General features: G+C 40.4%; 1 protein-coding gene across 1 annotated transcript in view; it reads right to left on the bottom strand.

Moving 5' to 3' along the window:
- PHEX (phosphate regulating endopeptidase homolog, X-linked) overlaps positions 1–12,321 on the bottom strand; it is a 98,386-nt gene that overhangs the window by 64,567 nt on the left and 21,498 nt on the right. The window contains exons 4-9 of the mRNA XM_008629240.2: positions 11,241–11,327; positions 9,970–10,196; positions 6,761–6,829; positions 6,081–6,197; positions 2,467–2,550; positions 2,011–2,156 (exon numbers count right to left, since the gene is read on the bottom strand). Of these exons, the coding sequence (XP_008627462.1) occupies positions 2,011–2,156; positions 2,467–2,550; positions 6,081–6,197; positions 6,761–6,829; positions 9,970–10,196; positions 11,241–11,327 (730 nt within the window). The remainder of the gene's footprint in view (positions 1–2,010; positions 2,157–2,466; positions 2,551–6,080; positions 6,198–6,760; positions 6,830–9,969; positions 10,197–11,240; positions 11,328–12,321) is intronic.

Consider the following 12,321-nt stretch of genomic DNA (forward strand, 5'->3'; position numbering starts at 1 on the left):
AATATCATATGGAGAATGACAAATGAGATTACCTAAAAGAAAATATCCTTGTTAAGTTTTCAGGGTTCACCCTACAAGGGAATATTGAGACCTCATTGTTAGGAGTTCACACTAAGATGATCTCCTAATTTTCTCAGGCCAGATAGCAAGGTTACCTCTGGAGCAGACTCTGACATTTTAAATAATGAACATAATCACCTAAGAGATAAACATGATCTTGGTTATCATGCCTGGGCTGTTTGGATACATTTTACACACAAGAATTTGAAGCCTGCTTGGGTTCAGTTTAGCACTATTTGCCATTTATAACATTTTATGATGCAATTTTCTTAGGATAAGACCGGGCAGAAAATGCCTAAGCCGTTAGCACCTCTAACATATGCAGTGTGAATATACTGAAACTGCTTTTGCTCACCCTCTCCCCCCAGCCTGTGAGGGCGGAAACCTGGTCTTGAGCTTTGCTAAAGACAGGCATTGCAATTATTTCTGGTCATTACTCCAGCCTCCTTCTGCCATGACACACAGGCTGGCTTAACTTCTCTTGAATATTTAGATTTTCCCTGAATAAGAAACTGATGGAAAAAGTCTCCAGGTATTTACTCTATAGTTACATAATATATTTGCATGTAAGTGTATTTGTAGGCAGGGAATAACTAATTCCCTGTCATCTTGCTAAATATGCAACCTCTAAATCCTACATTTATCCCCACTGATGTAACTAACTTTGAGTTAGAAAGCATGGACAGCTCAAACAATTTAAAAGTCTTTCCTCAGTAGATTAAAATTGGTGGCACTAATGCTATTTATCTGAATTTTACAAGGAAAGGATATTTGATGATCTGTAAGCAAATCAGTAAATTTTCTTTTTCTTATTGTTTGATTTGTGTGCTATTTTTAAAGGTACTATGAATTAATGTAAGCATTCCATCACTAGAGACAGAGCGACAATATAAGAAAAATCTCTGTCTTTTTTTTTCCTGAAATACATTTGGTTGTGGCCATACTGTACAATCAGCAAAGATTGATATTTGGAGACAACAGCTTAACAATATTTATTTTAAATTTCAGCAACATGCCTCAGAGAACAAATTATCACAGAAATCCCTTAGATCTCATCAATAAGGATGTTTCAAATGGGATGTCACTTTTTCATCGCTGCCCAAAACTCTCTTGCTTCCCTTTGCAAAGCACATCTACCATGTTTAATCAGAGCTACCTGCATTTTACAACTATGTCCTGCAGGTGTAAAGGATTTCACAAGATACAAGAGACCCTATACAAGTTAGAGATGCTGAATGCATCTGGAAAGAGCAGCTTTACTGCAACCTGTGTTATCCATAGAACAAAGGTGTTGAAACTGAAAATTCTCCTGCTGTGCACAAGGTAATATCTAAATCCTCATTCAGGCAAAACCAAACAGACTGTTTGCCTAGAGACTTGATTCCAAGAATAGCTGAAACTCATTAAAAAAAAAAAATAGAAAAAGCCCAGCATTTGATGTACCCTTATGATGCCTTTTCCTGGTCTTAAAATCAAGAGTCAAACACTCTAGAAGGGAAAAAGGGATTTTACCTTGGTATTTATTTTAAGGATCCTTAGGTGCACTACGTCTACGTCGAATGCACCTCAATGCCCACTGCAATGCACACCCCCCAAAGATCTGGTATAATATTATAGGTCTCATTAATTAGCATATCTATCAAAGATTCCCCAGTGAGAGGCTTGAGTGAGCCCCCCTCCCCAAGGAACCCTCCCCTGGGTGGTTGTATCTTTGATTGGATTACAGAATGTGTTCTGGAGAGGACCTTGGGGTCTGGGGCACACTGATCCCTAGCTATGAAGCTTCTAAAATGTTTAGTCTCCCAGCTTGACAAACAAGTCCAAGAATGTAGGCAAAAAGCACTGAGAATACAGAAGTTGTAAAAAGGTATAACAGGGGTATAAAAGAAAAGGCAAAAATCTTCATGGCATCACTTATAAGTGTGGGTGAAACCATCATAGGATCCTTACTTTTTCCTTTCATTTTCTAGTATCCTGAATAAATCTTTGAAGTACTGGGGAACACGGACAATCACATTTTCTGAAGGACCTATATCTTTAAGCTCAGGATAGAGTTTGGTGTCAATCACCTTCTTGATGTATCCCAGCCAGTCAAACTGCAATGACAAAGAGAAGGCTGGTTAAAGCAGATTATGAAGAGAGATGATTTATGAACTAAGTTGTACCTTTAAAACTAATGGTTTCAAAGCTTTACTTATTACGAACATAGAAATTATTGCACTTTATCATTACATATGTTTTCAATCCTCATTAAAGTTGGAACTGTATTTAAAAGAACATATACTGTAAATGAGCACACACATTCCTTATGATACTCCTTTAACATGCTGCTCTGAACACTAAAGACAGTTTTAATTATACAGATCAGATATTAAAAGAATAATTTTTCAGTTATCCCCAACCAACCTGTGGAATCATGGCACTAAGCTCCGATATGTTCATTTTATTGTACATCACCTCACTTGTTCGATTTTCATAGGGAATCATGATCTGGTGAAGAGAAAAAAAACCACAAAACCATCAAAACAAGGTTTATCTTGCAGGGACTCTTACGTCATTACCGTCCTTCATAATCCCTGTGCAGAAATATCTCACCACCTGTTTTCCAAGCATTTATGGCATTAACTTCCCTTTCTGAGGATTGCATTAAACTGGAAGAAATGGAAGATAATTCCTTTTAAGTTTAACTCATTATTGGAAAATTTAATGAGCTGCATGTGTTCTTTGGACATATCAGATGATTTGGCTCTGATTATGCTAAGGAAAGACATGTTAATTCATAAGAGATAAAAGTACACATTGACGATTAATACCTATTCATCCCTTCCTATCAAGTAGAAGCCACCTTCAGGTTTAATATATCAAATCTGAGATAGGCGCACCTTCATAAACTGAAGTGCATCTCATGTCTTGGATTTGAACATGTTCTTGCTACGGTCTTATTCCACCTGGGGCAAGAGCCAGATACACACTCCTCATTTCACCCCTTCACTCTGATTTCCATAGCAGGAAACCTGAGTATATAGGCCAGGCATGAATTAAAGCATTCCACAACCAGGCCTTTCATCTGGGTGACCAGAGGAGCTGGATCTCAAGTTCCTCTGCAGTGTCCAAGGATACAGCAAAAGAAACCCTAAATATGAAGCAAATCCTTTTATAACTGATGAGAAGGACACCCAGACTCCAAGATGGCCCTATGGTTCATAATAGAAAAACAAATCAAGTACAAGGTACAGCTCAAAATTTTCTCAGTGTTCAAGAGAAACAGAAATTCCCAGTGGCAATTCCAGCCCTGCTCTAAGGTAAATCCTGTACCACTGTCTGTATGCAGTCTAAAGGACAGGGATTGACGCCAGACTAACCAGACAGCTGGAACTTCTCCAACCAAAATTCTCCAGTAAGTGTCTGTGGTTTTACTATTGCTCAAGCCACACAGGAAAAAAAAATTACTTTCTTCTCCCTTTCTGCAAATTTCATTTATCTGACAAATCTTTAACTCTTCTTGAACCCATTTACTCCCTTTCTCTCAAAACTTTCTCCAGTGATTCAAACCTAATAAAAATCTTCCTTGTACACAACAACCTCTCTCAAAGCATGCCACTCCTTCCTATATCCAAAGTATTCTTGCTGCCTCTTCCTGAGCACAGAAGTTCTCCATTACATACACTTACTTAAAAAATTGCAGAGGAACACAGGATACAGTAAAACCTCCAGTGACAAACAGGACTACCTCCATCACGGTAAAATGTTTATATACATAATCATTAGGTACATTATATTTATGCAACAAGGCATGTCCATTGACTCATGCCTAATATCTGAACAGATATTAGGAGGATTATTCTTACTAAAAGAAACCATAAGCAAGCATGGTTTGTTGCATAACGATGTGCATTACAGATCCTGAGAGTTGTTACATGATCCATGTCATCTTATACAGCAGCTTCACTTACATACTTTGTGGATTAATGCTCTGTAAGACACCTGTTAGGCAAAGCATTAGAGCTACTAGAGCTAAGGATGCATCTTCTCATGCCATCACTGATAAACAGAAGAAATATTTACTGTTTTTCAAGTCTACCAGGTCACAAGGAAGTATTTGCGCATTAGTCCATCCATGCTAAGTAACTAAAAATTAATATTGGACTTTGCTTAGATGTTTGACAAAATTTCATCCCTTTCAGCAGAGAGATGGAAACATTGATTGGCTTCTGTTGTGGGTGGCCCTCACTTTTGTACAAACATGCCATTGAGAAGCATCCTTTAGACTGCAACAGCAGAACCCAGATAAAAGTCATCTAGTGCATTGCCTGTCCTGTGCAACACAACAGGCTTCTCTGCTAACAGAGACCAGCTTTTCACAGGGATAGCTTCTTTCCTTGCAAATATGAAGGAATACTCAGCTCAGCTGGCAGTTCTGCAAACCAGCATCAAGCCTGTACCCTTACTTTTGGTGGTTTCCCAACACTGAGGCCAACCCTTCTCCCTAGTTTTAGTAGAGGTTGAAATGATAATGAACTTGCAGCACCCATGAGTGGGATTCCTGTAGTAGCCATACTGAAACAGGGATATAGAGAAGCAAAAACACTCCTTCAATCTGCAATAATCCCAAGGCATAAATTAAACACCACAAGGGAGCAAAAATGTCACCAAGTAAATGTCAGAACCAAGTACCAGATTTAAATATGCTTAGCTTTACTAAATTCAGCTGATCCTCTAAATTAAAACTCATGAGTTTTTCATCCACTCTCCCAGACTACTCCACGAAAACACTTCAGGATCTAAGGGTGGTGCTACTGTAAACACTACTCCCTCACCACCAAGCTCCAATATCCCACCTCAGTCTTGCATTGCTTTTAGACTGTTCCGCAGAGAATCAGCCCAGTCTGCTGTTAAACAACAGGGTAATAGATCCTCAACACAGGTGCACAGCAGGAGCTCAGATTCCACACAGCTTCAAAATTATAGAATCACTTAGGTTGGAAAATACGTGTAAGGTCTTGAGCTATGTAATATTTTTTCAGCTGCCAAGTGGGTACCAGTGAATTGGTGTAGATGCACTTCAGCTGGGATATTGACCTCATCACCTTTTCAGGAGGATAAGCCCTAACTCCTATGGGACCCTTCTCAGGTGCTTCCACAGTTTCTAACATATCAACAATCCCTGTATCTCTGCTGCCATATGGATCTCCATCCCCCACCTCCACTGAGATGGGAGACCAAAGGACCTCGCTAATACACCATCCCTTAAACATTGCCATGCCACCCCCAGGCTTGCCACTGGTGAGCCTGGCTGACATTACAATTTTGTCCTGGGGTGATGTTATGAAGCCGCTTTATTCCTTAACCATCCGCTCAATGCCCAAGGATGCTCTGCCTTTGAGATGGACCTGGGGGGCTCGGGAGGGAGCACTGTGCTGCTCTTTGGGGTTCTTTGTGTTCCACTAGCAGGAAAAAGGTTCTGTTGGTTTGTCTTGTTCTTTTTTCCCTTCCCTTCCCCTTGCCTCACTGCCTCCCTTCCCTCCCCACCGGTCCAGGGAGCCTGCGGGGGTGGCCCCAGTGGGCCTGCGGGGTGGCCCCGGCTGGTCCGAGCCCACGTGTCTGTTCTCTCTCTGGGAATGTGTTGTATTTTGACGGGGTTTTTTTATCCTGTTCTACCCTGTTTTTGTTTGGAGCTAATAAACAGTTTGTTTTTTTCCACTTCCACTTGCTGTGACCCACTTGTCTTATTGGTGGAGGAAAGGGGGAGGCCCTTTTCCCTTCAGAGGAGACCCTCCGGAGTGTTTTCTCCTGAAGTTTTGTCTCCAAAACCAAGACAAATTTAAAACACCAAGGGTATTTGGCTAAGGTTTTCCCCTGAGAATTAAATTTACAGTTTAACAATTAACTAAGGGAGAAATATTATTCATCCTTTCCTCATCAGGATCTGCTCCTCTCCTTCTGCTTTTAAAATCCCTATTGCTAATGTTGTTGATATAAGGGCTTTCCGTTTTGAGAAAAGGTTATATTAGATTACCAACCTCTGCTATTTTAACTTCCAGTCTTAGAACTGATTTCATATCCGATTCAGCTCGGGAGGCGTTTGCACCCAGAAGCACTGCTGTATCAACCATGAACTGCAAAAAGGCATCTCGGTACTGTAAAGAAACAGAAAGAGTGAAATGAAAAAATGAAAACAGGAGCTGCTCTTGAGCAGAGTTGTAGCAGTAGACCAGAAATGCCCAGCACTAGGAGTGTAAAACCTTCACACCTTAGGAACCAAGGTTGTACTTTCCTTACCTTGAGTGCCAAGCAAGTTAAAAAGGAGAAATAACACTGTAAAAATACAGTGCGTGACAGGCAGAGATACCTGCTATGGTTCAGGGAGCACAAATCTCAGGAAATGCAAAAGGCCATTCTGGATTAGACTGACAACTTTCAGCTCTTACAAATGGATTAGACAATGTGTATGAATGTACACCTGAATTTTAGGCCAACTAATACAGTAACCACCATGGGACAGAAGTACTTGCAAGCTTCATTTAGGACACTTTGCAAGAGCGTTTGTGATAGAAGTGGTGTTTTGTGATAGATACCCTGCAAAACCCAAATCCAAACAAAGCACAACCCATTCTCAGTCTGGAGCTCAACAAAACAAAACAACAATGAAAAAAGATGAGGGGGAAAATGGTGACTCTATTTTCCAGCTGATAATACTTACAGATTTGGCTTCTGTGGTATTTTCTAGGTAATCCTCTCGAGATGCCAGAGAGAGACTTGCTTGGTCAAGCTGTTAAAAAAACCAAGAAGTAACATTTAACAGCTAAATTCATCAGATTCAAAGGTAAACTGATAAGTAACTTTGGAAGGGTTCATGTTTTTCTGGTAATTATGGTAGATGTGTGCAAATGCCTAATACATAAAATACTGCACCAGTCTGAGTTGCACAGGATTTCAAAACAAAAGAAAAATGTTATGCTGTGCTGACAGGTATTAACTAAATCACATTACTGTGATCTGGGGAGCCACAGATGCCCCCTGCAATATCTAAGCCACCTAAAGAAAAGAATCACAGGTGTGATTTATATGGTTAAAACAGCTACATCAGCAAGTAGGAAACACAAAAGGACTGGGTCTACAGGATCAAACCATTGGTGCTGATGACCATGTATCCATCCTATGCCTATTTCAGAGGCCTAAGAGTCAGCTTGGGACCACACCAGCCTAGTGTATGCACCAAATGCCCTTGAGGTGCTGGAGCATGTGAGCTGCTCTCTACCTGGGAGGCATCGTTAGGTTTTCTTGACTGAAACTGAGGTTACACTGTTGAGCTCCACCCTAGACCAGCACTGTGTGCTGTATTCAGTCTTTTGAGCAGATGAACTGAAACTGAACTGGATACCAGCCAGGATTGCTTGCACAGGATATTGTTATGTCTCCAGTACTTTAGCTAAAGGTGTCTGGTAGTCCAGATGGATCTTTGATCTTCACTTATCTTTTCCATCGAAACATGGATCAGATTTGCCGATCTACAGTCACCCTAATATTGGGATTAGGCCTGAAAATTTGAGATCTGCATTAAGAGTTTTGAGTGAAACATCTACATGGGAATATTTGCATGCTGTTTCAAATTCCTAACCAGGAAGAACTCACTACACAGCATATATTTTATAATAATTACTGGGAATTGAGATTTCCCAGAACTTCTCAATGTGATCAAGTTAGGTTAGGGTATGGAAGACAAAGCTGAAAACTTCATTTAACCAGCTTCCAAATTCTGAATAAGACACTGATTGGAGCAGAAACAACTGCTTTGATGTAACATTTTTGTTTTGATGCTGCAATTGTTTCTAAAGATAAATCTACTGAAGATAGACTGTATTTATTAATACAATTTCACGTAAGTCCTTTCTAATCTAAGTCCTTTAGGTTAAGCGATTTATATTTCACATTTTCTACATTTATAAAAATGTAACAAATGAATAAAACTTAAAGTGAATGAATAAATATAATCTTTCTCTCTACTAGCTGATGTTCACAACCTTTAAAATATACCACAAACAAATAAAACAAACCATCTTCAAAAAGGAGTAATTGTGATGCTCAGTACAACTCTCATTCTTTGAAAAACTTTCTTTTCTCAGCACAATGATGCAAAAAGAATGTACTCTTATGCCTTTTTACATGTGTCTTTGCAATAGATGACTTCAGATTATTTGATGAATTTCAATTCTGTGACTGTTACATTAAATGTTCCTCTAAATTCCCATGTCTTAAGAATTAGAGTTGATAACACATTAAACGAAGAGAGCAGAAATATGAGAAATAAACAAAAAAGTTAACCAACTGCTTCAGCACTCATGAAAAAAAAATATAATGTTGAATGCTGAACAAAGTTTTATTTGGAGTTTCCACCTCTTTTATGACCCATTGGTGATTTTGCAATGCTGAACAAAAAGAATTTTGCAATAAAGCCATTTTCACAAGCAGATTGAAATATTCTGTGGTACATCTACACCCCTGGGAATTCGTTAAAACATGGACAAAGTAGGGCACTGGCTGATGCATTCTGCAGATCAAGGTCCTAATCAAACTAACATCAGAATACCCTACGGAACAATATGTTATTCATAACAGGTAGTGCTTCAGTTATTTAGATACTTAATTCTTAGGTGCTGCTAAGCATAGCAAGTGAAGGTAATGCTGGTCATAAATCATTTCCAAGAGAGCAGCAGTGAGGGTGTCCCTGTCTAGCCATTTGCTGACAGGTGGCTTGAACTGAAATATTGTGACAGGAGATACCTAACTAAACATCTCTCTGATTCTACTGCTTCAGTTCTTTCAAGTGAGTCTTCAGCTGAAGAAAATGTGACAGGATCTGAACAGCATCTTAGCAGAATGACATCTTTGATACAGCAAACTGTTGATCTGCTGTTGACCATCCAGGAAAATGTCCTGGAGAAGGGGGGAAGTTACCCTTCAACTTAATGACAGTTAAATGTCACAGTGAAAAGAAATATGGAATAATCGACTTAGAACTGACTTCCACTCCAGTACCACCACAGTCCCTAAATACAATGTATTCTTGGCTACATTCCTACAGCTAGCCAAGATGCTAGCAAAATAAGGATCATAGACCCTATTTTGCTGTGATGAATGCCATCATAACTTTCTTATTTGTTCCTTATCTCTTGCCTTCATAAACTATTTCCTTGTAGCCATGGAGGGAGGGTCTGCTCTGGCTACTCATCTGAAGTTCTTAAACAACAGTGCATTTGGCCCAGGCACTCAGTCTTGCACAGTTATACAACTTCATCTGGAGTTTTGTCAGACTACAGGGAGACAACGTTCCTTGGGTCTTTTTCTTACTAAACTGTTGTGTAATGCCATGCGCTGCTAACAAATGGGTAATGTTTTGGTGTAAAAACAACAGCATTTCAGGAAAAAGGTAAATGCTCTATTTCATGTTTAAAAGCACTTGGGAAAAATCTGTGTGGTAAGGTGCTGTATAAGCACCAGATTAAGTGTTTCCATCTCAAGAAAAAGAGCTCAAGTTTAAAATATCTGCTAGCGATGGACCATTTTTCATCCTCCCAGACAAAAAGCATTCTTCATGCAACCGATGAGTCATAAACAGCACACAGAATTAGATATTGACGTCTTATTCTCATGCACATAGACCCTGGCTATTGGTCTAATGGGACCATTTTTATGGGGTTTTTTCCATTTGAAAGAAGAAAACAACCTGTACCGAAATACTTTTCAATAGCATGTGGTTGCTAGTGGCTTCTACATTCCCATAAATTGGCCCCTACGTACAACTGTAAGCCAGCAGATAATAACAGCAACAATCAAGTGTAAACATCTGGCATGTAAAGATGTTTTAAAGAAAGAGACCATCAAACACCTATTAGATATGCTATACTGTACCTTCAGGATATAGCGATTGGAGATTTTGTCATCAGCAGCCACGTACAAACGGATGAAGACAGAGCTACTGTATTGGCCACGAAGAGTTGCCAAGGCTTGGACTAAGCTGAACCTCCTTTCTGACCACAGCCCTTCAGGTCCAATATTGGATTCCAACACAGGCCAACGGAAAGGTGAATGCTTCAGTATACTTAACAGAGGTTTCACATCAGCTTTTTCAATTTTATCTGAAATGTCAAAGTGTGACAACAATTACATTCCAGACAATTCAAGCCCAGCAGCAGCTACATAAGACCAAGATTTATTGGCGTCAATTGATTTTCAGGCAAGGCAATCACAATAGTTGAAACCCAAAGCCTCTGCTCTGCCTGTGAGCACAGCAGCATAGAAGTCCAACCCTGTTTATCTGTATCAAGAATAAGAGAGGCAAGTCAGTGCCTTTCAAAAAAAGGCAAAGGCTGGAATTAAGTAAATTTAAAAAACCCACTCCTTGATTAGGAACTAGCATAGAAACTTCACTGTTTTGGGGGAGGGGGGTTATTGTTCATAATCAAAGCTGGAGTGGCAGCATCTGGGCACCAAGGCTGAGGAGCAGGCTGTCTCAATTGCTGGCAGTGAGACTTGGGCCATGTTGGAAGAAAACTGTGCAGGAAAAAAGCCTGAAAGAGTCAGAAGGACAAGGGGACTCCCAATACTTCTTTCACCTGTGCAGCTACCTAAGGGTAGTGATGTGTCCCAAACTAGTGTACTTTGCCTTACAGCAGCATTTACAAGCTAAGGAAAAGCACTCTGCAAATGTGGCTAACATGCTTGACATGAAGATACCTAAGCTAAAGAGTTCAGGACTGTCTATACCCAGCCCTGGCGTAGTGTTTTGATTAAATAGATTTAGAGAAATGTAGAAGGTGATGAGCAACTCTTGAAAGTATCAGTATGAGAATTTCATCAGAGGGTTCCTCTGAATTATTAACCCCAGGCACTAACCCCACAACCCTGGGGCACAGTTTAACATCCTTTTGCACAGATAAATATCTCTTCACAGTTCTGACAAGCAGAGGTTTCTCTAAAACTGACTTCTTTTGCCTGGGTGTACCTCAGTCTCAATAGCCAGCTTTAGAAATGTGTAGAAGACCCTCTGCATTCAGTTGAATCCATATCAGCAAAATCCAAGCATCTGCACAAAGCTTCACAGAGCTCTGCACAGAGATAAAAAGCCTGCCTTTAGAAATGCAGGGAATGCATCCATTTCCTTCTCAAATCAATCCACTTACTCTCATTCATGCAGGATGCGTAAAGGATCTTGGCCTTCTGTACAGCTTCACTGTCTCGTCTTTTGCTGATGGGTTTCTCTAGCAAGGCTGAAAAAACAATTTTTTTTTCAATACTTTGGAAAATGTAGACACTGTTTGCATGTTTCAGCATTTGGTTTAATCATAGCACTTGTTTAATTAAGTATGAGGCTCCATGTATATTTTCTTAAGCAGTAGCACAGACTTACCTGCGCCTTTTTCAATCCCCAACAGAGAAGGATTTTTTATTTTTTTCAGAGAACTAACTTAAAGCCAAATGACAGATGCAGCTTATTACTTGTGCTCACAACCAGCTACCCTCAGCAAACTGAGGGGACAGGCAGTCATGGGGTGAGGGTGGCAACCAGCACACAGGGTAGGGAGCCAGGAATTTTTTCAAGTGGCTCAGCTTCTGGTGCTGGTACATTATGAAAACAGGACCTAACAGAGAAGGTTACAGGATCTCAGGAGCAAGACCACTGGTGTTCACTTTTGCCAGCTCTGGTGCTGCTGAAAGAAAGCAGCAGAGAACTGCCCCATTGTCAGTCAAACACAATCTCAGCCTTGTTAGTGACACAGAAAGCCAAGTGTCCAACTACTGTTTGTAAAGCTGCACTCTGTACACACACTCGTCCTCACTTCACACTATAGGTGTAAACATCCTCGGTGCCTGAAAGCCAGACTAACCTTTCTAAGCTGTCATCTCTCTACATTCCTTGCATTCCTCACATTATGTCATGGAAAGGAAATAGCATGCAAAGTGCATCTGAATCTCAGCAGTCCCCTCCCAGCTGCCTTGAATTGTTCTATCCAAGCTGTAAATCAGGCATGATGCAGCTGCAGATACAAAGTACTGTGGTTAAATGCAGAGGCAGCTGAGTTTCAGAGAGATCTGTCAGCTCAGGTGCTGCACAGCACGAGCACTTCCACAGCCAAGAGAAGCAGGATCGCTCTTGAGCACAGCACAGGAACAGGGCTGGCAAGCTCTGTTGGACCTCACCTGGTATTGCAAAACCCAAGCCAATCCTGCAAAGCATTACCTTATTGTTACAGGGACCACTGG

The sequence above is a fragment of the Corvus brachyrhynchos genome, unplaced genomic scaffold (genome assembly GCF_000691975.1).
Source record: "Corvus brachyrhynchos isolate BGI_N302 unplaced genomic scaffold, ASM69197v1 scaffold11, whole genome shotgun sequence".
Classification (NCBI taxonomy): domain Eukaryota; kingdom Metazoa; phylum Chordata; class Aves; order Passeriformes; family Corvidae; genus Corvus; species Corvus brachyrhynchos.